Source organism: Cynara cardunculus (genome assembly GCF_001531365.2).
Source record: "Cynara cardunculus var. scolymus isolate 2C chromosome LG 10, CcrdV1, whole genome shotgun sequence".
In the NCBI taxonomy this organism is placed as follows: Eukaryota; Viridiplantae; Streptophyta; class Magnoliopsida; order Asterales; family Asteraceae; genus Cynara; species Cynara cardunculus.
The window spans coordinates 24389137-24416328 of NC_037537.1; the positions used below are offsets into that span (position 1 = coordinate 24389137).

Genomic DNA, 27192 nt, shown 5'->3' on the forward strand with positions numbered 1-27192 from the left:
TTCAAAAGGAAACAAAGTTCAATAACATTTGATAAGCATAAAGGAAATTCAAAACAAATTATTTGGAATTTATCACAGATTATCCGGATTAGGAAGCATTACGCAAATGGCTATCCCCGTGTCAAGTGAGATATGGAATCCGTACCTTAACCGAATTTGACAATTAACGCACGATCAAACGGAAATTCACGATCAAGTTTGATTTGCTCGCGTGCCTAACGAATGCATAACCGGTTACTATTTACAAAACACAAAAACCGTAACATAATTATTCTAATAAATTTACTTAGGTCTTAATGTACTTGATATGAATTGAAACTCAAACGTAAAAAGTTAACCTTATTCTCTTTCGATCCAACCGTTTCCGACCCTCTTATTTCTAAGCATTTTTATCTTACTTAGAGACCAATATAGATTATATTTTCTAAATGAAAGTTGTAGGTTGGTATTATACGAGTCTATTGCTTTTAAAATAATCTCATTTGGATCATCCATCTATTTTATATGAATTTTACAAAACTGCAAATTAATACCGAATACAGTGTAAACAGCCCCAAAAGCACACTGTTTCAAGCCACCTAGATAACTGGATTTTCGACTCTTCATAAAAGTTGTAATATGCAGTAAGATCTTTCTGTCTGCAAAATACAAGCTTATTCCGACTTACGGTTTGTGAGTTATACACTACCAAAGTACATGAGTTGCTTTGTCGGTAAAAGTCGATTCCGTAATTTCCGACTAACTTTTATGATCCAACTTTCATGATTTGCTACATTTACATACTATAAACATACTTCAACATACTAAATTGTAAAACAAATCTAATGGTCGTTAACCTAAACTTAATCATACATTTTTACTCATTTCGACATTTAACCGAACAATTGGTGTACGGTTAAACATTTACCCACAATCTAATCATATTGAAACTATAATATACCTTTTTTTATTTTTACATCAATATAACCAGTATTAGTATCCTAAACATCAAATATATCATAATTTTAACAATATCAATTCGTAAACTTAGATATAAACACAGTTTATAAACCGGTCTTAATAACCCTAACATAAACATCTTAATGAAACTGAATGAAATTTATACTTTTAAGAAGGGTTCGAAGAGTGAATTTCGAATATATAATTATTACTTCGATCCTCTTAATAACTTGACGTGAAATTTAGAGAGAAGACGAGAGAATTTTAAAGAGAGAAAAAGAGACGAGAGATTGAGGAGAATGAGGCGGTGATGACCGTCCTCATTCTCGTGTATATATATATATATATATTTTTTTTATTTTCTTTTTATTTTTAATTTTATATATATATATATATATATATATATATAAAGTTTAATCGTTTGACGGTTTTAATTCTTCAAGTTTATATTATCAACTTTACGTCAAATTAGGTATAAACTCAATTTTTAACATAAAACTGGTCTGAGATACAAGTTGGTTAAGCATATGGTACAAATATATTATGCATAATTCTACCAAAAATTTACTTAACCCAATTTATACGAATTAACGAAACCTGGATGTTATAGTATGCGAGTTTATTTATTACATTTATCATATATAAAATATATTATATACGTAAAAAAAAATTATTTTGTAGGGGGTGTATATCTGATAAAGTCTCAAATTTCTATAATTAATTAATCACACGTTTTTTTAATTTTAAACAATAAATTACATGTTTTCTTTCTCTAAATAATTATATATTTTTTGTCGGTGCAATGTAAGTCTTTAAAAATACCTATAAAATTTATATGTTATATCCATCAAGTTTCATTTTTTAATAAATAAACCCTAATATTTCTACAAATAAACTTGATCCTCTTGGTAAAGATTCTCTTCGTGAGATATTCGATATCCCAAGAAGGATATCAACGTTATTCCCCTGGTCAAAAGATATAGCTGGTTTCACTGATGTCAGGGATTTCATTTTCCTGCTCATCCCTAATGGAGGGTTCTCTAGAACCTGCAAATTGTTTTCTTGATTACGACTAACACAAAAGAAGTTGCAGACTATTTCGTACTCTGATTCTCAATGCAATCTGGATATGGAATGGGTTTCTTCGAGTTTTGAAGATCAGATTTTCCTTATGATTACTTGATTTCTACTTTGTTTTAGTTTTTTTAGTGTTTTATAGTTTTCGAAATGTTTCTGTGCTTTGTTTGTGAAGCGCTGAATAATTGATATCTATTCACCAAACTGAAAAGCGTCAACCGTTGAAAGGAAGTTAAGATACAGAATGAAAACCCAATTCGACAATTCAGAAACAAAAAACACCCAATTCTATACAGTTTTTGATATCTATATTGAACCTAAAAAGTCAAACGTTATGTCTTCTGTGTATCATGTTTAAGGATCTTAAGCGATACCCAATTCAATAAACACCAAGAAAACAACAAAAGAATCACAATAAACGCATAATGGATATAACATTAGTTCATAAAGCTGTAGATTTATGCATATGTTTATGGATTTGATCATGGTTAAGAGATTAGAAACTTCAAACTGTTCTTGAACCCATGGAAATGGATGCAGATGATGCATCATATGTTACATTTCAATATCAAATTATGAATGAAAACATACAAAGATGTAGGAAAGGATATGATGGTCTTAACAGGATTATACTTGTAATGAACCGGATAAGCATGGCAAGCTAAATGATAGATTTGATCAACCTCCAACAAAATGGGTCGAACAACATCATGTCTCAAACTCTGGGTTCTCTAAATGATGCACCAAATTTCTTTTACTACCAGTGAAGAAATTATCAAGAACAATGACTTCATCCCCTCTAGCCATCAATTTATCGACCAAATGACTACCCACAAACCCAAAGGTAAACAAAGCCAGAAAAACTAGAAAGTCCCATCATCATCGCACATAATATAAAGCCACAAAACAGAAACCCAACGAATGTAATGAAATTAGCAAAAATCGACCAGTTAAACAAGATATACCTTTTCGAGCTGCGGTGTGAGGAAGGACTAAGCAACGAGGGAGAAAAGAGGAGGGCTAAGAGTGACGATGGATGAGGAGTGACTGAGCGGTAGCGGGGAGAGCCAAGATCGACAAGGGAGGAGGAGCAATGAGGGAGGAACGACTATTGGGGGGGGGACCTAATCGCAAAAAAGGGGCAAGTATGGAAAGATCGAATTTGACCTGGGTAAGCATGAATTTGACGTTCGTTCGTTAAGATCTCGATCAGATCTCAATCAGATCCATGATTTGATAAACATGACTATTAACCGAGTCAGCATAGTCAACAGCCCCTTACTATAATATTTTGTCATTCAAATTTAAAAATCATCAAGAAAAAGATTTAACATTAGAAAAAATAATTTGGATAATTCAAACCAGATTATTCATCCTTCGAACCCATTGTATAACCAAACCACTTTGGTACTCTAAAGTTGAGGGGGTAGTTATGGAAATTTGGTAAAATTGAAGGGTGATTCGAGTAACTTCTTGCGTTTTCCACGGGACTGCCCCTTAAAGTTGATGGACCAACCGCTGCAACGTGCTTCTGGAGGCGTCGTGGTCTTCGGAGATTCGGAGACGCTGTCGCCACAGCCACTGCCACCACGACGGCCATCGCCGTAGTCTATCCCTATCGGATTCTCACACCGGTAGTGTATATACCTCTTTCCATATAGCTCCCTCTTATAATGGTGATGGAGGTTAATGAGAAGCATGATGGGGATCTTGTGAGGCTGAAATGTTCGGTTAAAGAATACGATTGGGGACGAATTGGACTCGATTCACTGGTTGCGAGGCTATTTTTAAGGAACTGTAATGATAAGATTGAGGAAAGCAAACATTACGCTGAGTTTTGGATGGGAACTCATGCGTCCGGGCCGTCGTTTATAGCTGAGGAGAAGGGGGTCGGGAACGTGAGTTTAAAGTCCTGGATTTCGAAGAATCCTGAGGTTTTAGGCGATACTGTTGTTGATAAGTGGGGAATTGATCTTCCTTTCATGTTTAAGGTGATTACAATTCCTCCTTAATGGTCTGTTTATGTTTTAATATACTGTTGTTGATAAATAGGGAGTTGATCTTCCTTTAGCAGATTCTTCTTTGATGTAATTTAGCAGGGAACAGGAGATCATTGATGTAGTTTTTTTTTTTTCTTTTTAGTTATGATTACCTGCAAGCACTCTAAATGTCAATTGGTATTGGGTGCACTTAAGATTGCTAAAGATCGACAGATAGGTTTAAGAGAAACACCTGCAATTTAGCATATTGAGTCTGAAATTTTAGTTTCAAGATTTTCTTTCATGAGGAAAGTGTATGTGGTTCTACTGTTATCATTAACATTTTTCACTAATGAGGTCCCTTATATCATTGTGTGTTATATAGCAAACGAATGTGAAGGTTTATATGGAATACCAGGGTAAACATATCAAGCATGTTTTTTGCAAGTTGACACACCTAATTTTGATAATTTTGGAGTTCTCATCATCAAACAGCAAAAGTGCCATATATTAGAAACATAAACAAAATTTGACATAGACTTGGAAACAGAAACATTACTTGAGGCTATACTTCCTTGTTCTTAAGACCTTCCTTGAGAATGTAGAGGCCACCATCACCTTCCTCGAATCTTCTGCTGGAAGTGTACAAAAGGTTAGGAGAAAACTGAGTTACACAATTCAAATCCCGAGTAAGCTTGCTTACATATATTAGGTTTACTCTAAATTTTGGAACATATAGAACGTACGACAGATGGTCATCTAATAACTTTATATATATCATGTACCAACCACTTTTGAGAGTGAATTATCGACTAATCTAACTGTTGATGGATGAATACAAGGACTGAACAAAGGCTTGCAAATCAACTGTTGTATGGTCGAATGCTCCAACATCTACTATCCTTGGTGCAGTTTTATCGAGTTGTGCAACAAAAACATGGGGAATTGTAACTTGTTGAATGTTGATGCAACATATCGACATGTGATTCAAATGAGATGGGATAGGTAGAGAAGGAAGAGCGGCTTGCCCATAAATCTTTTGCAATGCTGCAATTTGCTCCTTGGTAAAGGGATTTCCATCTGTCATTTTGGTGATGTTTTCTAGAGTCGTGACAACGTTTGCGTGCCCTTGATCATTTTTGAAGTGATTGGGTTTACCATGCAATTCCATCATGTCTTACATAAGTTCCTAGGTTTTCCACAATGCTCACACCAAGGGCTCCTTTTATGTGGTTTTTGATCTTGGGACTACTTGTGATTAGTCATTGTCGATCCTCAAGAGACATTGGTGGGTTCTAACATTATTAATTAGCTTTTGCTTTCTTCCCTTGCTAACCTCGAAAAATACTTCTCGAACAGTAGGAGAAGGTTGATGCTCATAATTTCCCTCCATCTATCAAGGTCCTTGAAGAGGCCTAAAAAGAATATGAATATCCTTTTTTTGTATGGTAATCTATAGGCTAGCATCCTCAACACATTTCCATGTATGTATCTCAAACATGTCGAGTTGTGGCCAATGCCCGGTAATGATATTGTGATATTAAGTGACACTTGGTCAGTTGATCCCCCTTGCTTAAGCTAAAATAGTTTAGTTTAATCTCCATAATGTATATGTGTTTCCTGAACTAGAATAGGTTTCACAAGTTACTTCTCTTATCTCTTGTGTAGTCTTGTAGAGAAGAAAATTTCTCCAATTCTTAGACTCTTCAAATTGATCAACCATGACATGACTATATGATTTTCAGACTTCCATTGCTGGTATGCAAAATTACTTTCTTTAGGAGTGACAACTATCGGTTAAATAATCATCCTTTCTTCTATATGGATAAGCACTTATTTGCGACCATTGAAGGTAATTATGATCATTAAGTTTGTGGCATATGATTGTAAGAGGTGGATTCGGGATGATTTTAGGAGGGGTAGTTGTGTTCATAGTAAGAGGTGGCTGAATTCATGAATGAGTATTTGTGTTCAGATTCAACAGTCACAAAAAGTTTAGATATTGATGTGAAATCGATTGAGAAGGGTGTATTCAACCATAGAGATGTTGATTTGGGATGATGCATTGCTTAGAGTTTTAGACCATGACTTGGCGAGCTTAGGAATCAATATGAAGACGCGAACACGGAGATTGAGAACTATGGAAAACGAAATCCAACAATTGAGGAATTTGATGCCAATGTCTATTGATTTGGAACTATAAAGATTAAAGACGAAGGATATTGTAGATGTTGATTGATTAAGATGAGCGACTAGGAAGTCGATGAGGGCGACAATCAGGATGAAGATGAAGGTGACCAAGGACGATGAAGATAAAGGCAATGCTTAGAGCCATTGCATGCTGTGATACCATGTGAGTTGAAAATATTTTCATATAGCTTATTTACATGGGAAGTTAATCGCATTGCAACATTATATCGATCAGAATAGCGGTTTCCATGTCATGGTACCACTAATAACGACCCTATAGTCGTGATTCCTTTGCTTATGTTATTTGAAATTGAGGTGTGAAGTTTGCAATTGCAATATGGGGTTTTTAGTCAATTTCAATTATTAGGCTTTGATCGTCTACTCGTTCACAGTTTCATCATACTTTTAGGCTTATGTCATCCTCTTTCTTTCTTTATCATCGCTCTCCTTCATCACCATCCTACTCTTTTTTTCTCTCTAAATGGAAGATGAACACTTTCTTCTTCTCTATAACCTCTCCGCATGACTTTTGTTCTTTTAAACACCTAGAGAAAAGTTGTTTTTTTTTTCTCTCACTCTTGATAGGTATGAGTGTGATTTTACTCTTTAGATTTTCACAAATTATACGGTAAATTACAAAGTTAATAAAAATAAAAAATAAAAATCTTCAGATATTAAGTACATATATTAATTAAGTAGATAAATTAAAGTATTTTGAGACTTTATTACAACAATTGTGTTTTTAAAATTTACCATTAGCTATGCATTACATATGTATAAATATTTTATTTATTAAATGAACCACTACTTTTTCCACTATAAACCACCGATTTACCAAAGGGCCTATGGGCTAGCGGTATCCGGGCCTTTGACTTTCATGGGAGGTTAGGGGTTCAAAGATGAGAAGGGTGTGTGAGTTTAATTATTGCATTTTCCATATATAAATATTATTTACTTCAGAAAAACCCACCACTTTACCACCATGGTAACTGCTATAGCAAATCAACGTCCTGACTGCGATTATAGTTTAGAATTATGTTAACTGCTTAGATCAATACCCTAACCTTTTCCCATACTTAGGAAAGAAAAAAACAATAGAAGTCACACAAATAAATGGAAAGATGTATTTTTTAAAATTCTTTCTATAGATATGGCACCGTTCTTTTTCTTCTTCTCTATGTGGATGACATGATCATCACTGGGAATGTCACACATGAATTGTTCAACTAAAGCAGTCTCTAAGCCTCCGCTTTGAAATAAAGGACTTGAGATTACTTTACTACTTTCTGGGCTTGAAGTGTTATCTAGTGACAAGGACACTTATCTTTGTCATGCAAGTATGCCTCTGATCTCATCTTCTGAGCAAGTTGCGTTCTCATTGACAGTAAGATTGCATTTACACCCTTCGCCCTTGGAACCCGATTTTCATCTTACTGCAGATGATGGTTCTTCTCTCCGTCATCCTACACTCTATTGTTAGTCTACTTGATAATCACTTGTCCAGATTCAGCATTTGTTGTTCATATTTTCAATTAATTTATGGCTTCTTGGGTTGCTCGTTGTGATGGTGTGGCTTCTATGGCTTCTTTTAGATATGGGTATTCTTCAGTTCGTTCTAACTAATATGGTGTGACAATAAGAGTGTCATTCAGATTGCTCATAGTGATGTCTTACACGAACACACTAAGTATTTTGAGATTGAGTGTCATTTTGTACAACAAGATGTGGTTGGCAATAATGTTCGTCTTCGATATGTCTCTTCTATTGATCAAACTGCCAGCATCTTCATCAAACTCATTGTCTAGGCCGTTTTACTATCCACCTTTCCAAACTCAATTTGGTCTCTCATCAACCATTGAGGTTGATGGGGGTGTTAGTAACTTGCACATTTGTCTATACTTAGGGACCTTTTATGAATATTGATAGGCATCTATAGTTTCCTTTCCTTCCGTTGTAATGCTAATCAATCATCATCTGAATACAAAGAAAATGTTCTCATCCATCCTCAAATCCTCATCTCAATCTTCTACAATGCCCATTAAAGATAGATGGCCAACATTAGAAACTATAGCAATGCTTTTCTAATGTGGTGTAGGAAAGCCATGATATTTGTTTTTGAGAAGATTATCAAGTTTTTGAGCTCGATACAGTGTAATCCTGATATAGAGATGAGGTTGAGGCAAATGCAGCTCACTGATTGGCAAGGACGTTCATTTTAAACAGTGATCAACCATGATTTCACATGAGTACTAAGTTTGTATGTTCTATATAGATCTGTATACCATTATTGAAGTTAACAAAGCTTTGTGTCAAATTGGCTTTTGCTTTAGTTTTGTGTTTTTGGATTTAATGAGCCTAGTCAATTATTAAACTTGGGTATTATGGTTATGTTATCTTATCACTAGTATAAATGCTTGTGAATCAGGTTCTGTCAGTTGCACAAGCATTGTCAATACAGGCTCATCCGGATAAGGAGTTGGCAGGGTTGCTTCATACGTTGAAGTCAAATGTGTATAAAGATGCAAATCACAAGCCTGAAATGGTTTTGGCGCTAACAGAGTTTGAGGCCTTATGTGGATTTATTAGCTTCGAGGTAAACATACAGCTATAATATAACTTCGTTGCAGTATTCATTTTCTCTTCTAATTGTTTAGTTCAATGCATGTAAACATGGTAGTATTGATATTTTCTTCTGCCAAAGAAACCTTACTGCTGACTCTTTAAATTATTATTACCATTCAGTTCCATCCATAACAGGTCAAACAGATTTCATTGATCCTTGTGAACAACGTATGATTTTGTTTTATGATCAGCATTATTATATATGTTAATTCTTTTTTCTATTATTGTAAGTGTTTTTGGTATGGTTGCGATTACTATGGTACCTCCTGCTCAATGGGGATGACAGAAGATGTCTCCAAAGGTTGTTGGATGAATGCTATTACCTTTCTGCTACATTCTTGTTTTTTTACGAAGTTTCTTTATCTAGTCTTATGCCATTACTTCTATGCATAATTACTTGCTACATGTCCATTCTCTTTCAGCTCAAGTTGTAGTGATCTGTTTTGCTACTCCTTTTGAGGCCTTTCTAGCCATTAGCTTGACGGGGTGGATGTTTACTTCCAAAAGAACACACCCTTTATCTATATGCTGTTACATGTCTAAGAAAACTGATGGTGTCACCTCTGAATATCAGCATGTCAGCTTTCACTCAGAAAGGCTGTTATATAGGCAAGCATGTATGTATAATATGTGTATTAACTATTTACCATAAGTATGAATGTATGATTACGTTGCTGCTTTTGGCGTTCTATCTTAATTGCTGCATCATCATTTTTACGTCCTTGTTCGTAGATATTTTGAGTGTTCTTTTTTCCAGTAACATTTCCAAGTTGTTCAAATTTCATGGGTTGACGTTCTTCTACACCATGCTTGGCATGCTGGAATAGAAGTGCCAATGCAATGAGGCATTCTGATGGAATGAAGAAAAATATGTTTGATTGGACCTGGAAAAGGAATGAACCATTCCTTTGAAACTTGACTTTTTTCTAATTCTTGACAGTGGGTGGTTTTGTCCATTCCTTCGTGCCCTAAAAAATAAAAAGAACGAGTAGTCGACCACTCTTTTCATTCCATCCAATCAAACAGACCCTTGGCCACTGGAGATCTGCTCATCTTTCATTTCAATAATCATAATCAGTACCATTCCTTGATGCCCTTTTTTTAGTATGAATAAATGATTTTTTACACTATAGCTATGCTGCATGACGCCGTTGCAGTTACGAATTTAATGGTTTTCTGCCTTATTGTCTGTTAACATGTTTCATGCTTGTAGACAATGTAATAACTTTTTCCAGAATTGATCTCAATAAAGAAGAGACTTCTTTCTTTTTCTTTCTACCACTTTCTTGCAACATGTTTATGGTAGCTCATCTTTTGGGCGGGTTGTGGTCTTTTATTTTTAGTATTTCCCTCTTCATTACCTATGAACATCTCTGGGACAGTTTGTTTCATATAGGTTAATGGAGTACAGAATTGCATTCCAAGTGTTTATTTTGCAAGTCTTCTTACATAATTGTCATGAGAAGTGGAAGATGAAAGTTATCAGCTGTTCTTCATGTTAAATTCAAGGAGGTGGCTTACGTTACCTTAAACCAAATTAGCTCCAGTACACATGTATCTTATGCAAACAAATGGAAGCCTGTCTTGATGTGTATGGATTTTGACATGAAAAAGTTAAGCTCGATCGACGCACAGTTGCACATATAGAAGTTCAATGTAGTTCCATGGGAGTCATGCATAACTACATTCTAGAAACTTATACAAGGATCAATGAGGATGGCACTTACATTTTAATCTTTGAGCTGGATGCTGAATTCAAGTATATTGTTCACTCTATGCAAAATTGCCACCCTCTCTCTTTACTGGCTGCACAAAGATAAAATGTAAAACTTGTTCTTTTTTGGATAATACAATAAAGAAGTTTGTCACTTACATGAGAAAGTAACAAGTTGGAGGCCGGAAGTTCTTGTAACAATAATACAATTCCAAGTAATTCAATATCCATGTAAGTGACAAACTTCATTATATAATTCTAAATTCTTCAAACTTTCAGAATTTTTGAGTTCCTTATGGGTTTTGGTGCTGTTGGTTCGAAGTCCGAAATTTGTCTGTGCGTTTCTAGTACCTAGATTAATTTGGATACGATTTTGGAAAGCTAGTTAGCATGCTTCTAAATTCATGCATTTATGACGAATATGATAGTATCCTTAGATGGAATGCTTTTCTTGTAAGATGTCGGGATTAATTAAGTTCATTTGATGTGGATGAAAATTTTGAACTTCATAGTTCATATGATATGAAATAACTTACAGAGACTTGTTATTGATGCTAGGAGCTTGAGACTGTACTTGAAAGTGTTCCGGAGATAATGGAAGTGGTTGGTGGTGCATATGCAGATGAAGTTTTACCTGTCAATGAGGAGGCAAAAGAAGCACAATTTCTTCGGTCAATATTCATCAAACTCATGTCCGCGGGAAGTAAGGTGGTTTCTGTAGCGGTATCCAAATTGATCAATCGGCTAGATAAGGAAAATAAGGTACCTAAATACATGTCACTTGCGTTATTGATGTTATGCTTAGGTTTGTTTATTTCTTTTTCTCGTTGAATATTTAGTTTACCTCCTACAATACAAAGATATTAGTTTGGTCATCTAATCGGCCTTTTTGCTGTGTGCTACTTATTACTCTATAGAAACATGATGTGGCAAGTATGGGAAGCAAACCTCTACTTGATGATTTTTTTGGATGCATGTTATGTCGAGAGTACAATTTACGTATTCTAGGAAAAGAAAGGGGATGAGGGGCAATTTAGACAATTCATGAAAATAAGTGGCTAAAAGAATCTAAAAACAGTTGGGGGTTTTTGTTGTAGTTGGCAAATGGGGGGAAACCAAGTATATTGGTGCAAATCTGGAGGAGAGAATTATTCAATTTGTTTGTATAAACCCTATATAGGAGAGAGTCACCTCTCGAAAGTTGACAGCTTAATTGATAATCAATTTCTTCACTTTTCCTTTTCTTGAATTCATAGTAGTCGTATCAATTGGTATTAGGGCACGATTCTGGAACCATGACGAGATCGGTACAATCGAGAATAGATGAAATTGAAGGAAATTTGGGTGATTTCAATGGGAAGATCATATCTCTAGTAGAGAAGATGGAAAAGATGATGAAGGATTGGATGTCTTTTTGCAATTACAAGAAGAATCGATGAGGAGATCGACAGCAGGAGGAGTGACGGGGTTGAAGGAGAGGATCGACGAGGCTGTAATGGGGAAAGAAACGCAGGACTAGACGGTGTAGATCGACGGTTTGGGAACGGTGATAGGATTGGGGAGTCGGGGCAGTTCTTCGCAAGCAAGGGCAGACAACTGGAGATGCCCGCTTTTGATGGTTCAAATCCAAATGGTTGGATTCTAAGGGCCGATAGGTATTGTATGTTAAATCGACTCTCTAACGAGGAAAGCCTTGAAGTAGTGGTGATTTTAGTTGAGGGAGATGCCCTAAGGTGGTATCGGTGGGAAAATGAAAGAAGACCAATCATGCAGTGGGAGGAGCTTAAGAGTTTGATTTTGATACAATTTAGAACCACCGCTGAAGGAACTCTTTGTGAACAATTCTTGGCTGCGAAACAAGAAGGGACCGTGGTGGAATATAAGAGGAAGTTTGTATCGCTAGCTGCCCAGTTGAATGGAATTCCGGAAGAAGTCTATGTGAGCCAATTCGTAAACGGATTATGGCCGGAAATTAGAGTAGAGGTATGATTGTTAGGACTGGTGGGACTCAACAAAGCAATGGAAGTAGCTTTGTTAGTCGAAGAGCGAAACAGAACGCTTCAACATGATGGGACGTCAAGAGGTACACTTTCCATTCGACAATCTTATGATGTGGTAGGAGACAAGAAGAGTGGATCGGGGACATGGAACAAGACGGTAGGAGCAAGAACGAAGGGGGTAGGGGAATTTAGAAAATTATTGGACAAGGAACTGCAACAAAAAAGGCAACGAGAACTTTGTTATAGATGTGATGAGAAATATGCTCCCGATCACCGTTGCAAGGAGTTGAGTGTGGTAGTTACAAGAAGCAACAAAGAGATGGAAGGTAATGAAACCGAACTCGATGATAGTGAGGCGGACTTGGCCAATGTGACAAGTGAAAACGGGGTGGAGGTGTCTTTGAACTCGGTGGCAGGATTTACGACGGTTAAATCGATGAAGTTAGAAAGTATAGTTGGTAAGCAAAAAGTGGTGGTACTCATTGATAGTGGAGCATCACACAACTTTATCGCATCAAAGTTGGTGGAAAAGGTGGGTCTAAAAGTTCAACCAACAGAAGGGTACAACATCTCGATAGGAATGGGGGATACGGTAGAAGGGCAGGGGGTGTGTAAAGGAGTGAAGATGTTGATGCAAGGAATCGAGATTCGTGAGGATTTCTTAACACTTCAATTGGGGAACTCGGATGTTATCTTGGGAATCCAATGGTTAGTGCCGTTGGGAGCTATGTGAATTGGCAAACATAAGTTATGACATTCAAGTGGGAAGGAAGACAAGTACAGGGGGATGTGTCCTTGGGAAGGTCATTGGTTTCGTTGAAGGCTATGATGTAGACGACACGACAAGGACAAGGGATTTGGGTAGAGTCGGGACTTATGGAAGAGAATGCTAGAAAAATAGATGGTTGTCCTAAAGAAGTAGGAAGTGTTGGAGATGTTCGAGGATGTCTTTCAGTGCCCGAAAGGGTTACCACGAGAGAGGGGAAGGGAGCATGGTCTTGTACTAAAAGAGGGGGTTGAACAGGTGAATATTCGTCCCTACCGGTACTCACAATATCAGAAGGATGAGATCGAGAAAATGGTAAAGGACATGTTGGAAGCGGGAATCATCCAACACAACCATAGTGCATTCTCAAGCCCGATCCTTTTGGTAAAAAAGGATGGTAGTTGGCGGTTTTGTATAGACTATAGAGCTTTAAATAAAGGAACGGTACTGTACAAGTTTCCGATTCCAATTATTGATAAACTATTAGATGAATTGCATGGGGCCAAATATTTCTCAAAATTGGATTTGAAGGCAGGTTATCATCAAATCAGAATGTGTACGGAGGATGTCTATAAAACAACATTTCGAACTCATGAGGGGCATTACTGGTTCCTAGTAATGCCCTTTGGACTTACAAATTTCCCAGCAACATTTCTGTCTTTAATGAACGAAGTTTTCAGGCCGTTTTCGAGAAAGTTTGTCTTAAGTTTTTTTGACGATATCTTGGTGTATAGCAAATCGGTGGAAGAGCATGGTGACCACTTAAGGGAGCTATTCCAAAGGCTGTGAAATCAACAGCTCTATGCGAATCAAAAGAAATGCGATTTTGGAGAGGAAATCGGGTATTTGGGACAAGTAATCTCATGCAATGAGGTGGCAATAGATCATGTCAAAGTGGATGCAATGTTAAGCTGGCCTCAACCACGAACAATCATGCAATTGCGAGGGTTTTTGGGACTAATCGGGTACTTCCGAAAGTTTATTTTTGGATAAGGACAGATTGCACGACCTTTGACCGACTTACAAAAAAAGCTGAAGTTTGGATGGAATGACGAGGCAGTAGCTGCGTTTGAAGCGTTGAAGATGGCCTTAACTACGGCCCATGTTTTGGTGTTACCGCATTTCAATAAGCCGTTCGTTATTGAAGCAAATGCATCGGGAGGGGGTTTGGGGGCTATTTTGATGCAAGAAAACAGACCTGTTGTGTTCCACAGTCAAGTCTTGGGTACATGAGCAAGATAAAAGCCAATTTATGAGAAAGAATTTATGGCCATAGTGTTTGCGATGTGGTTAAGCTCATGCGTAGATACTCCACCACAAAACGACATAGCCGAAAGAAAAAACAGGCATCCGCTTGAAATCACCCGGGCTTTACTATTTTCAACTGAAATACCAAAATATTTATGCGGAGATGCTCTTCTGCATGCTACATATCTAATGAACCGAATGCCGTCTAAAGCTTTAAAGTTTCAAACACCCATATCTACTTTAGAAAGTTCTTTTCCAAAGTCATGATTATTTTGTTCCATGCCTTTAAAAGTTTTTGGTTGTACTGTGTTTATTAAGAACACCAATATCAACCTTGGCAAATTAGACCACAAAACCCTCAAATGTGTTTTTGTAGGAATCGCACCACATAAAAAGGGATTTAAATGTTTTCATCCAAACACGGGGAAAACGTTTGTTAACATGGATGTTTAAGTTTTTTGAAAATATTCCTTTCTTTAAATCTCGTCTTCAGGGGGAGAATGAAAAAGAAGACTTAAATTTTTCGGATCTAGTATTTCCAACTACATTTGAGCCATCTGCATTTGACTCAAATCCCAAAGATTGTCCAATCTTTGAACACGAGGAAAATGTAGATGTTCCAATAGAACCACCACTAGATTGAGAAATTTGAACCTCAACAAGTTACTGAAGAGGATTGTAGTGAAAAGGAAAAAAAAAAACAGTTCGGAAAAGTGTATGAGCGAAGATTCCCTCCAAACAAAGAGTTCAACACAATCTCAGCTCCTGATTATTAACCGAGGAAGGAACCATCAGTTGGTAAGTCATGTGACCTGAATGTTCCAATAGCCTTGAGAAAAGAAAAACGTACATGTGTCTCCTATGTCCAATTACATGTCTTGCTCAAAACTCTCACCAAAATATCTGCTTTCACTTCAAATGTGTCCAAAGTTCAAATTCCTAACACGATACAGGAAGCCCTTAAAAGTCCAGAGTGGAAAAAGGCTGTTCTAGAGGAATTGAGTGCTCTTGGGAAGAATCAAACGTGTAGTGTTGAAGATCTTCCGAAAGATACTCCCACAATTGGTTGTAAGTGGGTATTTACTCCAAAATTTAATGCTGATGGAGCCCTTGAAAGATATAAAGCAAGGCTAGTAGCCAAAGGCTTCACACAAACCTATGGCATTGATTATACAGAAACATTTGCTCCAATTGCAAAGTTAAATACCATAAGGATTCTACTTTCAATAGCAGCAAATGTTGATTGGGCCAATTAGGCAATTTGATGTGAAAATGCCTTCTTGAATGGCAAACTAGGAGAAGAGGTTTATATGTTGCCACCACCTGGGTTTGAAAGTAACTTTGGCACAAACGTGCGCAAATTAGAAAGCTTTGTATGGGCTCAAGCAATCCCCAAGGGCATGGTTTGCACGTTTCACTCAAGTAGTCAAAAGTCAGGGATACAAACAGGCTCATTTGATCATACTCTATTCACTCGATTTTCCCCAAAAGGTAAAATTACAACCTTAGTAATTTATGTAAATGGCATACTCGTCACAGGTAATGATCATGAGGAGATGGAAAGAATGAATGATCGACTTGCTAAAGAGTTTGAAGTAAAGGACCTTGGAGAAATGAAATACTTTCTAGGTATGGAAGTTGCAAGGTCAAGTAAGGGCATTGTATTGTCACAAAGGAGATATGTTCTGGATCTTTTACAAGATACTGGAATGAGGGCATGCCGACCGATAGATACTCCAATTGACCCCAACAAAAAGGTTGGATGGCATTACAAATGGGAAGCAGGTTGATATTCATCAATACCAATGGTTGGTTGGAAGGTTGATTTACTTATCACATACACGACCTGACATTGCTTTTGCAGTTAGCATGGTGAGCCAATTTATGCATTGTTCTTATGAAGAACATGAAGAAGCTGTCCACAGAATTCTTAGATATTAAAGAGTTGTCCAGGCAAAGGACTACTCTTTAAAAAAGGAGACAACCGAACCAGATTAGTTCACTAAACAACTACAAGGATGATGAGTTGCTGAAAACTTATGCCACAACCATTAACCAAAGAGTTCTAGGACTTGAATGATTGTTACCTCAATGCACCCCTTCCAATATCTTTAATCAGTTGTGGTAAGAATGCCAAACATGAAAACTAGAGACCATAGAGTAAACCACTAAAAGTGAAAAGACTAATATTCTTACATCTTATTGGAAATTGAATGACTAGAATAAAAAGGCAATTTCCAGAAGGGTTCAATGTAAAAGCATAACAAGGACTTGAGTTCTTGAATTATAGATATTACCAGAATTGCGATTATAAGGTCAAAACTAAACAGCCAGCACTGGAAAACCACCTCTAATAAAGTTTTTTGTTCTTCATTTGAAATCTCAACTTTAATGTGTCAGACTTGTTTTCTTCTTCGATGGATAATGGAAGGTGGAGGAAGGATGCATAATTGAGGATTGAGCTTAGAACTTGAATGAGCATTCAAGGTCCTCAATTTATAGGCATAAATCATGGGCATCTTTGTTGAAGTAGCACTCCCGAGCCTGTAGAAGTAGGACCTGATGTGAGAAAAATATTTAGGCACATATTAGAATTAGTTCGAGGATTTTTAGTGCCTATATGAGAGGATACAAGGGAAGCCTAGTGAATGGTTTAAGATAAGCTTTCTTGTGTATAAGGGTATATTCTTATGCTTGGGGTGGGTAGGCAACGGGCAACCTGGCAAGGTTTTACCAACACTTTTGGATCTATGGAAAATCAATATGGTCTATGCTAGTGAGCTTTAGATCAGCGTAGAGGTTGGCATGGGCCTGGACTTGTTTCCTCTTGGTGTATGTCTACACGTGTTAGGGATGCGTTTCTTTCATTCTTTTCTAATGCTTGTCTTTACCATGCTTTACCAGTTGTGCCTAAAATGCAAGTAAAATGACATTAAAATAGTTAGATGTAGTAAAATTACATTAAAATAGTAGATGTAACCCACACTAAAGGTTGATTCTAACCTAGGAAAGGGGATCGGGTGTTGTGGATGGATTGTACTTCATAATTTGTACATGATGTTGAACAGTTTCATTGTTAAACATCTTGGAACTAGGTTTTGGAACCTAAAACAAGGTGATTTAATTAGTTTACCAATTGAATGGTTAAAAAATGACATTCAAACATTAAGGGGATATTGGGATTTGGTAAACGAAGTCAACCTGCTCTCATAGGTAGCAATGGAGGTGCATGAAGAACTAGACATCAAACTAAAAGACAGTTGATGGTAGAACAATGAGGTACATCGCTAAAAATAACAAGGACTTCTATAATCGTGTAAATTTGATTGTATGAATTTTGAAACATAGAGAAGTACAAATTAGTCAAAAGAGAGACTAAGAAAGGAATTGAAGAAGTTAGGGGATAGTTTTTCAGTTTGTTGGAGAAAAACAGGTAAAAAATATGTATTTAGTATGTAAATTGTTACTAAAAAGTTAGGAGGATAGTTTCTTAATCTGTTTGGATCCCCTAAATTGTCAAATTCAATTTGATTTGTTTAGATCCTATAAATCGTGGAATTTAGTTTGGTAAGGGATCCCATAAATCCAGCGCTTAAGTTAGTGTTAGTCTTGACTTTGAAAAACAAGATACAGCACATTATTCTTTCTCAATTTGTATCACAATGTACAAGAATGAATTACATATTCAAAATTATTAATTATCAAGGGGTCAAGCTTATCAGCCACACAGAGCTAGTTATTGAGCACAAATTAAGGGTCGAGACCAAGATGTCAAGAAACCAGTTTGGGTATATGCTAGAGATCTAGGCTATTGTCTTGATAAGATGACTCATGGTGAGCATAGACGGATTTGCATATAGCGTTTATTGATTTCGAGAATGCATATCATAGTTGTCATAAAGAAACCCTTATTTGCAAATATGTGGCTTATAGTTGTGCTCTCAAGTTTTTTACTTAACACTTTCAGCAAGCTGGGGTTATCTTGGAAACAGCCTCTCTGTCTCTTGAGACGAAGGTAATGTCTGTGTACATCCTACTCCTGAGACCCTATCTGATGGTGGGATATATCAGTTTGTACGGTTTGGGTTTATTTATATGTCATAATGCAAAGGGTAGTAATTTGAACTTTTGATAAGAAGAAAGTTCTTGCATGTTTATGAATGTGGTTACAAATATGTGTGGTGGTGTAGTAACAAACATTAAAATATAATAGTGACACAAATGCTCCTTGTTATTATGCTGAGTCCATATGCAATCTTCATCATCTTGCTTTAATTATGTATGAGCTCATGAATGACATACACGATCATACGACATGGTAATGTCAATTTGATTGATTTATGCCTTTTTGTTGATGACACTGTGTTCATTATCAAACTAGATAAAATATTACTGCTAAGTTGGAGTTCACTTGGTCATGTCCATCCTAGATCTTTGGATGCATCTGTTGAAAGAGAAGGCTTGTCCTAAGAGGATGTCGTTAGGAGAGGTAGAGTTTGCGAGATTGATGTGGGGAAAGTAGTGAAGAGCAACGGGTAAGTAGAATATACCAATGGAGTTGATCTTAGGTAGGAAGGTGTTATTTATTTCAGATACCATAACGATGTGGCTTTTAATCTCTCTCTCTCTCTCTATATATATATATATATATCTATCTATCTATCTCTTCCTCTTGGTGTGTGTGATCCAAATTCCAAACCTATCTGGTTGCTGGCTTAAAAATGGCAGTCTGGAGGGAACTCAGTCCGCCACCAAAAACGTCTCATTGTTCATTTGACATTAGCCTCGATGTTGTTTTTCGACAACACCTGGTTTCATTGACCAGCCATTTTTTGCAAGTCATTCCTGCACCATAATACACCAATCGCTACTCACCAACAACAGGTCCACCTTTCTTCATGATTTGTAAGGTCGTGCAGTTGGTTTTGGCAACTTAAGGAAGTAGTTATTTATTCTGTGTTTAAGTTTCTGGGTCCAGATTCGATATGTGGGTTTTTGTTAGGCCAACGTTAGATAGTGGAGGGTAGGTTTGGTATTTAGTTAGTTAGTGAAGGCTATTTTTGGTATTTGCAATTCTTAGTTCCATAAATAAAGTGGTAGGGTATTGGATTGTCATGCTTATTATTATTAACAAAGAGAAATGGATGAATGATCATCATCAGGAGATTTGGTCTCTCTCACAAGTAGACGGATATCAAGAGGAGTTGACCTATCTTCAATATAGACTGCTCACTTGTTCGCTAAGTTCGCTTATATTAGTTTGTTCTATTTACGGTTCAATATCAATATATTTTCAGTCAAGTTCCTATTAGTTTGCTTATTCACTGATCAAATTTCTGCCAAGCTTCTTAGTTTAAGTTTGGATATGGGTTTTTTTTGTTTTTTTAGGCTCCCCGGTTCTTGGTTCAAGTTTTTGTTTCTAGGTTTAGGGTCCTTAGTTTACGTCTCTTAGTTGGTCCACCATCATCACCATCTCTCTGGCAGCCAATAGGTTCATTCATTATGCTATCAGTTCGAAAATCTAACTCAATTTATGCCACCACCCTTCTCACTCTCTTGGGCTGGTAGTCGTCATTAGAGTAAGCATCAGTTATGCTTCTATCAGTTTGAAAATTCAACTCAATTTACCCAAAGGTGCCACTAGGTTTTTGTACATCAGTCAAGAAGATTCCGCACTGCTCCTCGAAGATATTTGGTGGATAAATAATGTTGTTTTCATATTTGGTGTGATCAATAATGATGGTTTTTACCCATGATGAGGATGGTGGATTTCTAAAGTAGTTTTGGATGTCATTAATTGTTCTTTGGTCAGGCAATATGGTTGTCATCGGGTATCCAACATCTGTGCTTGGGGACATTGCTCGTTACTATCTTGGAAACTCAAATTGATATCCCACACATATTTTGAGAAACAACAAAAGAAAACTAAACCAAAAACCAAACAAACTCGGTATATCCCACACAGAGGTAAGGTTTGGTGGTAGAATGTACGCAAACCTTGCCTCTATCCTAAAGGATAGTATAACTGTTTCTGTGAAGCAACAAAAGCAAAGTATCGTGTGGTATTATAATCATTATCTTCCTAAAGAAAGGAAAGGTCGAAAATTGTACTTACTGCATCAGCCTCAGTAAAAAAAGGTTTGCATGCATCTTAGTTTGATTTTATATGTAATACGCGGTAAAACATTTAGGCAAAAAAATACAGTGCTTTCTTTAGGGTTTAGGATTTAGCGTTAGTGCATAAACTGCTACGTTTGTTCTAACCTAGCATAATGAGTTTTATTACATTACGGTTGTTGTTAGTAATGCACATATGATCATTGTGAAGCTGATGATAACTCGTTCTTTTCATCTAATCAGACAAGGCAGTTAACGAGCAAGGAAGAACTAGCACTGAAGCTTGAAAAACAGTACCCAGATGATATCGGGGTCATAGCATCCTTCCTCTTTAATCACGTGAGGTTGAATCCAGGTGAAGCTTTGTACGTAGCATCAAACGAAATTCATGCATACGTGGGTGGTGAGTGTGTCGAGTGCATGGCAACTTCAGATAACGTTGTGCGTGCTGGCCTTACTCCAAAGAACCGGGATGTGAAAATCCTTTGCTCAATGCTTACATACAAGCAGGTGCATTTCAAACCCTATCTAACATATTCTTTCTTGTCGTTTGACTTTGCTCGTTTTTTTACTCGAATCTCAAAACTCATGTCTTTTGGTACCGATCTGCAAATTTTCGACTCGAAACATGCTTGAGCAACGGCAACCTAGCGTTATGTAAGTGCGTGAAGTGTATGGAAATAGCCACTACCCTTTGAAGATCGGTCTGCATACATCCCACTTCCTTGACGGGGATATATTGGTTTTATTTGGGTAGGTTTGGTTTAGTTCCCTGATAGTGTTTTCATGTCTTAGGGCCCACCGGAAATCTTGAAAGGCGTCCCCGTGAATGCGTATACCAAGAGATACAACCCTCCTTTCGAGGAATTCGAGGTTGACCGTTGCATGCTCGACCAAGGGGCGTCCGTTGTTTTCCCTGCAGTACCTGGTCCCTCGATTTTCTTGGTCCTTTCAGGACAAGGATCAATGTACACATCAGTCTCATCGCCATCACCATCATCACCATCGTCGTCCTTATTCTCATCACCATCATCATCAACAACATCATCATCATTATCATCACCATCATCTTCGTTGTCATCACCATTTTCATCATTGTCATTGTCATCACCATCATTATCACCATACGAGGATACAGTTCATGGAGGGGATGTGTTATTCGTTCCTGCAAACACAGAGGTTCATGTGAGTACAGAATCGGAGTTGCATCTGTATAGAGCCGGAGTTAACCATATGTTGTTTTCAAAAACATCGATGTGAAAGGTGTCGATAAGTACCAAAAACGCCTGTTTGTATATGTCGTTATAGCAATAACAACGTAAAGTAATATAGTTGTCGAAAATGAAACGATCGATGTGTATCTCGTTAGCGAATCATAATTTTCTTTAATTCCTTGAAGTATTGCTTGTTATCCTTTGTATTCTTTTATATCACATGATTTTTTATAAATTCACCATGACTTGTTACTGTATTTATGCTTACTTTTTGTTCATGTGGAAATTATGTCATCTACCAACCCACTGAGGCATATACATGTTGGGAAGGTTCAAACAAAAACCTTAACTTATTTAAAAAAAATAAGAGAAATGTCGTTAATGTATAAAATCACATGTGATATTATATTAATATCAAAAAAATGAAAGCGGACGACTTTTGAACCTATATGATTTTGTACGTGAATATATATATATATATATATATATATATGTGAATCAATTATATATATATATGAGATAAAATGCAAACCAAACTATTTGTATAAATCATAAAAACGGTCAATTTTATTGTTTATTTTAGTAAAAAAAAATCATGAAATTGTTTAATATGAAGGAATTGTTTCAAATAATTTATTTCATGATGAAAATGTTTCATATATTTTGTTTCTATCCAAAAATTAAGTTGTTTCATGTATTTATCATTTCTATGAAATTTGTTTACTAAAATTAATATAATGAAGATGATAATGTCCATAATTATTTGAAACAATTTCATCATATTAAACAATTTCATGAAATTTTTTCACCAAAATAAACAATGAAATCCACGGTTCTCACGGTTTATACAAATCACTTGGTTTGTAAAATATTCCTCCCCGATACACACACACACATGTGTGTGTGTGTGTGAGAATCATGTACGCTTTTGTACATGGATCATATATAATTTTGTACATAGATCATATATGATTTTATACACTAACGATTTTTTTTTTCTTAATTAGTTAGTGTTCTCATTTGAACTTGCACACACACACACACACACACACACACACATATATATATATATATATATATTCATACACGTATCTATTGAACATTTTCATTTTATGAAAAAAGCGAGGCAACTTTTGAACATGTATGATTTTGTACGTGTGTATATATGTGTGTGTGTGTGAGAGAGAGAGAGAGAATCATGTATGATTTTGTACATGAATTCTATATGATTTTGTACATTAACGACATTTTTATTGTTTTCTTAAATATTTAGCGTTCTCGTTTGAACCTGCTTATATATATATATATATATATATATTTTTACCTTTCTTACCATAACTTGCTTTCTCACACGATCCTTCGCATTGATTAATATGTATTTCTCTTACAATATGAAACTTTTTGACATGTTCCTGAAACAATTTATGTTAATGAATACATTAAATACTAATCTTAGATGCAAAAAATCATGTAAAACAATATCTTAAGATTAAAGTCTCACGACTATCATAATATATGAAGTCCTCATTTAATTACGTCATTTATATATAGAACTAGGTTCAGGAAAAAATCAACAAAAAACCATAGAATATATTAATATTCATTCATCTATTTAATATGCATACATGCATATTCAAATAAATGAATACGTGCTCCTCTTTTTTTCATTTTCCCCCATCTCTCTCTCTCTCTAGAGAGAGAATTCGGGGAAGATGTTAAAATCAATTGAGAAATATCATTTTTGTATCAACAAATAAATATATTTTTTATTACATAATGATTGCGTTATTCCTATTACTTTTTAATTATGCATTTACAAATTTTATTGTCCTGGTGGACCTAGATTTTTTTAAGTGATGACACCATTTGACTATAAGAAACAAATATAAGATATTTTTACAGAATCATCATTAGTTTATTCAGTTGGTGTTTTCATATGTGATGTCTGTTCGAGTTCTTAATTGCAAATTATTACAGAAACGTAATGAATATGAAACTAAAAGCTAAAATCTAAGAAAAATGACACATACAGGATTCGAACTTAGGTCTAGGATGGAGAAAAGTCATGCAAACCAACTCTACCAAAGAAACTTATGTCACGTTTATAATTTCAAAATATATACGGTTACATGAAACAAAATATAAAATGACATTTTTCACGATTATATAATTTTTTACATTACGATGAAAGAAATGCAACGCTGGCAGTGGGTCCGCCCCGGCCTTCAAAGTGGTATAAATGCTTCAAAGGGACCTCTATGAGTGATACTTGGGGCAAACCAACAAGATATTTTGGTATTTTTGGTTTTAATAAATTTAATAAATAATATATATATATATATGTATATATATATATATAAATCTATACTATATTATAAAGCATTTGATAAAAACTCTTAAAAACTATTTTTTATACATGAAGTATTGTTTATTAATGCATATTACTTAAAATTTAATATTACAAGTAAACTGTGCGTAAATGCAGCTTATTCAAGCTCTATTTTTAAATTCGTGTAACTAACTGCAAATAAATATAATCAGATACAGGATAAACATTTTATTTTAAATATAAAAAATTAAAGTATAATTAGGATAATCATTGAGTTTTAATAAAATACTTAATTATCATCCTTATAAAAAATATATAATTAAAAAAAATTACTTTGTTATTAAATCTAAATTAAGTTAAAAAAACAAATTGAATTAAAGAAATTACATAGAAACGATAACTTTTAATGGTTAAATTAATACTAATATCGATACAAATTTTTTCAAAAATAGAAATATTATCGTAAATAAAAAACCACATCAAACCGTATTATATCGACAGAGAAAATGAATAAAATGAAACATTAAAATTAAGATATATTGGAAACTAAAAACTAAGACACCGGAGAAAGAAAGAATAATCAAATATTGCGTTACAAAACCATGCATTAGGTGATGGCATGAGACACAAGCCTTAAGCTACGACATGCCACAACGGCTGTTGCGGCAACCTTTTTCGAACACTGTTATCAGGCCACGTTACCTTACTGAATAAACATGACAATAACCAAGAATATTATTACCCAGTAAAAACAAAGACAAGAACATGAAATCTTACCCGATAAGTAATGACAATGACTCTTAACAGTTTCACATAGAGTCTAATTATATATTTATCCATGTAGACTATTTTCTAAATTAAAATAAATTAATTAGCAAAAAGTTAATGTTTTTAAATAATTTTTTATAGATTAAAAAAATGGTAATTGGTTCAAAGAAAACCAAATCTTGGCTTATCCATAATCATATCCTTTTGAAATGGTGTCCATAAGTTTACGCATCAAAGGTCCCATTTCAACAAAATGGGTTACTTCAAAAAGAAATACATTTAATTTTAATTTGGCAATTTTTTAATTTAAATCAGATAAATTCAGTTGCTTCTGTAAGATTACTGAATAAATTGTTTCCTGACAATATGAAAATATAACGAATATTAAACAGAATAAGAGATAACGAGACAGAAACATGACAAATTATTATTTTATATATGATCTTTTTATCCACCTCATAGAAATTCAGGAATGAACAACGAAATGAACTGGAAATTGACGAAATCCGAATATAAAGAAAAAGAAATTGATGAAGAACCCTAAAGATTCAAGCAAACCCGACCCGACCCGGGATTAAATCAAAGTTGATAGATTGCTTAGTAGCCTGGTGGTTTGGCAGCAATGAAACTCACACACTGGACTTGACGGACGTTGTCGAATCCGATAATACGGACGAAGGCGTTGGGGTACTCCTTCTTGACCTCTTCGAGCTCCTTCAACACCTGGGCTGAGTCAGTGCACCCGAACATGGGCAACTTCCACATTGTCCAGTATCTTCCGTCATAGTATCCGGGCGATGAGTGGTGCTCACGGTAGACAAAACCGTGCTATAAATACAAAAACAACACTCACATTAAATAATCAAATAATTAACAGTCTTTTTATGAATTTTGTATTATAAATGAATAAATACTCTCAAAACCGCGACATAAATCATTTTCATGATGAAATTGTTTTTAAATTAAGGTTTGTAACGAGTATGAATCTTCTGTTATTTATTTAATTTGTTTTATGAATAAATAAATAATCTTAAAATTGCCACAAAAATCTGAAATTATTTTTAAATTAACGTTTAATATCAATTTTTTATTAACCCGGATATCCAACCCGCTATGCGAGCCGACTAATCCCAGGACGACTACCTGCTTTGCAGATAGCCCGGAGTAACCACATTTGAACCTCCATGGCCACAATGAGATTTTTATTCCTCCTTAGATTTGAACCTTGACCTCCTGATACTTTTGACATTTGGAGCCAAGCTCAAACCAATCAGGTACCACATTTGGTGTTATTTAATATCAATCTTTAAGGTCATGAAATTATATAAAAGATGAGAAATAGACCTCCAACTCGAATTCCAAACAAGGAACCCATTTGTTGCGGAGTAGGTAGTCGACTTCCTTGGCCAACGATGCTTCACTTAGTGGCGGTAGGTACGAAAGGGTCTCGTACTTCTTCAATCCAAGGGGTGGCCACACCTAAAACACGAAACCGAACCGTTTCAAAACCGTTAATTATATTTATATTTGTTCTACAGCAAAACAATTATATGTAAAACCGTTCTGTTTTATTTTTAAACAAAACGATTTTGAATAGAAAGTTGCATATATACCTTCATGCATTGAACTCTTCCACCGTTGCTGGGAAGGGAGGAAAAGTCGTTGGCCTTCTTGGTAACGGGGAAGGCGACGTTGGACTTGAGGCCGGTAAATGGAGCCACCAAGCTGGCTTGAGCGGAGGCGTTCCGGTTGACGGTTGCGACCGCGGAGGAGGAGATGGAGGCCATTTTGGTAATTTTGCTTTAAAGGGTAGCCTTTGCAAATCCAATGAGTGAGTTTATTGTTCATAGGTCTATATATAATGGTTGTATATGAGCAGTGTCTTTGACGAATTGCCATCCAACGGACAGAAACAAATCGATCTAAGCATCTAGTGATTGTGGCCGTTGGATCTTGTGGCTCATGCATGGTGTCCACATAATTACAGGATGTACTGCCTTATCATTAACCACCAGAATGGAGTGCCACGTGTCAGACGCACATTGCTCAAACAATCTTATCTCATCTTGTAAAGGAGAGGTAGACATGAAAGGAGGGTGAGTGTCCCCTAATGTTTTTTTTTTAATTTTTTTTTAAATAATCTCTCTTTTACATTTTTATCCTCGTATTGGGGTTGTAAATGATAAGGTAACGTGACTTTGTAAGCGTTTATTCAGGTAAGTGTTTGAT

At 35.7% G+C, this 27192-nt stretch overlaps 2 protein-coding genes across 3 annotated transcripts; one reads left to right on the plus strand and one right to left on the minus strand.

The window, feature by feature from the left end:
* The first annotated feature begins 3553 nt into the window (after nt 1-3553).
* LOC112519161 (mannose-6-phosphate isomerase 1-like) lies at nt 3554-22123 on the plus strand. Of its 2 annotated transcripts, XM_025127157.1 has the most exons (6): nt 3554-4007; nt 8611-8778; nt 11080-11283; nt 18503-18550; nt 20896-21162; nt 21448-22123. In XM_025127157.1, the coding sequence occupies exons 1-6, from the start codon at nt 3690-3692 to the stop codon at nt 21910-21912; spliced, it is 1470 nt and encodes a 489-aa protein (XP_024982925.1). In that variant the 5' UTR covers nt 3554-3689; the 3' UTR covers nt 21913-22123. The 2 variants fall into 2 exon arrangements, with proteins under 2 accessions (XP_024982925.1, XP_024982926.1); XM_025127158.1 differs by lacking the exon at nt 18503-18550.
* Nucleotides 22124-25369: 3246 nt separating this feature from the next.
* LOC112519030 (ribulose bisphosphate carboxylase small chain, chloroplastic-like) lies at nt 25370-26789 on the minus strand. The gene is made up of 3 exons (XM_025126934.1): nt 26577-26789; nt 26308-26442; nt 25370-25791 (listed from the first exon to the last, which is right to left on the minus strand). Exons 1-3 carry the CDS (start codon nt 26748-26750, stop codon nt 25561-25563), a joined length of 540 nt encoding a protein of 179 aa, XP_024982702.1. The 5' UTR covers nt 26751-26789; the 3' UTR covers nt 25370-25560.
* Nucleotides 26790-27192: the final 403 nt, after the last annotated feature.

What these genes read in the sequence shown, in the direction of transcription:
- LOC112519161 (XM_025127157.1), top strand. Translation starts at nt 3,690, where the DNA reads ATGGTGATGGAGGTTAATGAGAAGCATGATGGGGATCTTGTGAGGCTG. An exon ending in CTCTGTCTCTTGAGACGAAG is followed by an intron (nt 18,551 to 20,895) that starts GTAATGTCTGTG and finishes TCATCTAATCAG; the next exon opens with ACAAGGCAGTTAACGAGCAA. An exon ending in CAATGCTTACATACAAGCAG is followed by an intron (nt 21,163 to 21,447) that starts GTGCATTTCAAA and finishes TTCATGTCTTAG; the next exon opens with GGCCCACCGGAAATCTTGAA.
- LOC112519030 (XM_025126934.1), bottom strand. Translation starts at nt 26,750, where the DNA reads ATGGCCTCCATCTCCTCCTCCGCGGTCGCAACCGTCAACCGGAACGCC. An exon ending in GAAGAGTTCAATGCATGAAG is followed by an intron (nt 26,443 to 26,576) that starts GTATATATGCAA and finishes TTCGTGTTTTAG; the next exon opens with GTGTGGCCACCCCTTGGATT. An exon ending in GTTTGGAATTCGAGTTGGAG is followed by an intron (nt 25,792 to 26,307) that starts GTCTATTTCTCA and finishes TTGTATTTATAG; the next exon opens with CACGGTTTTGTCTACCGTGA.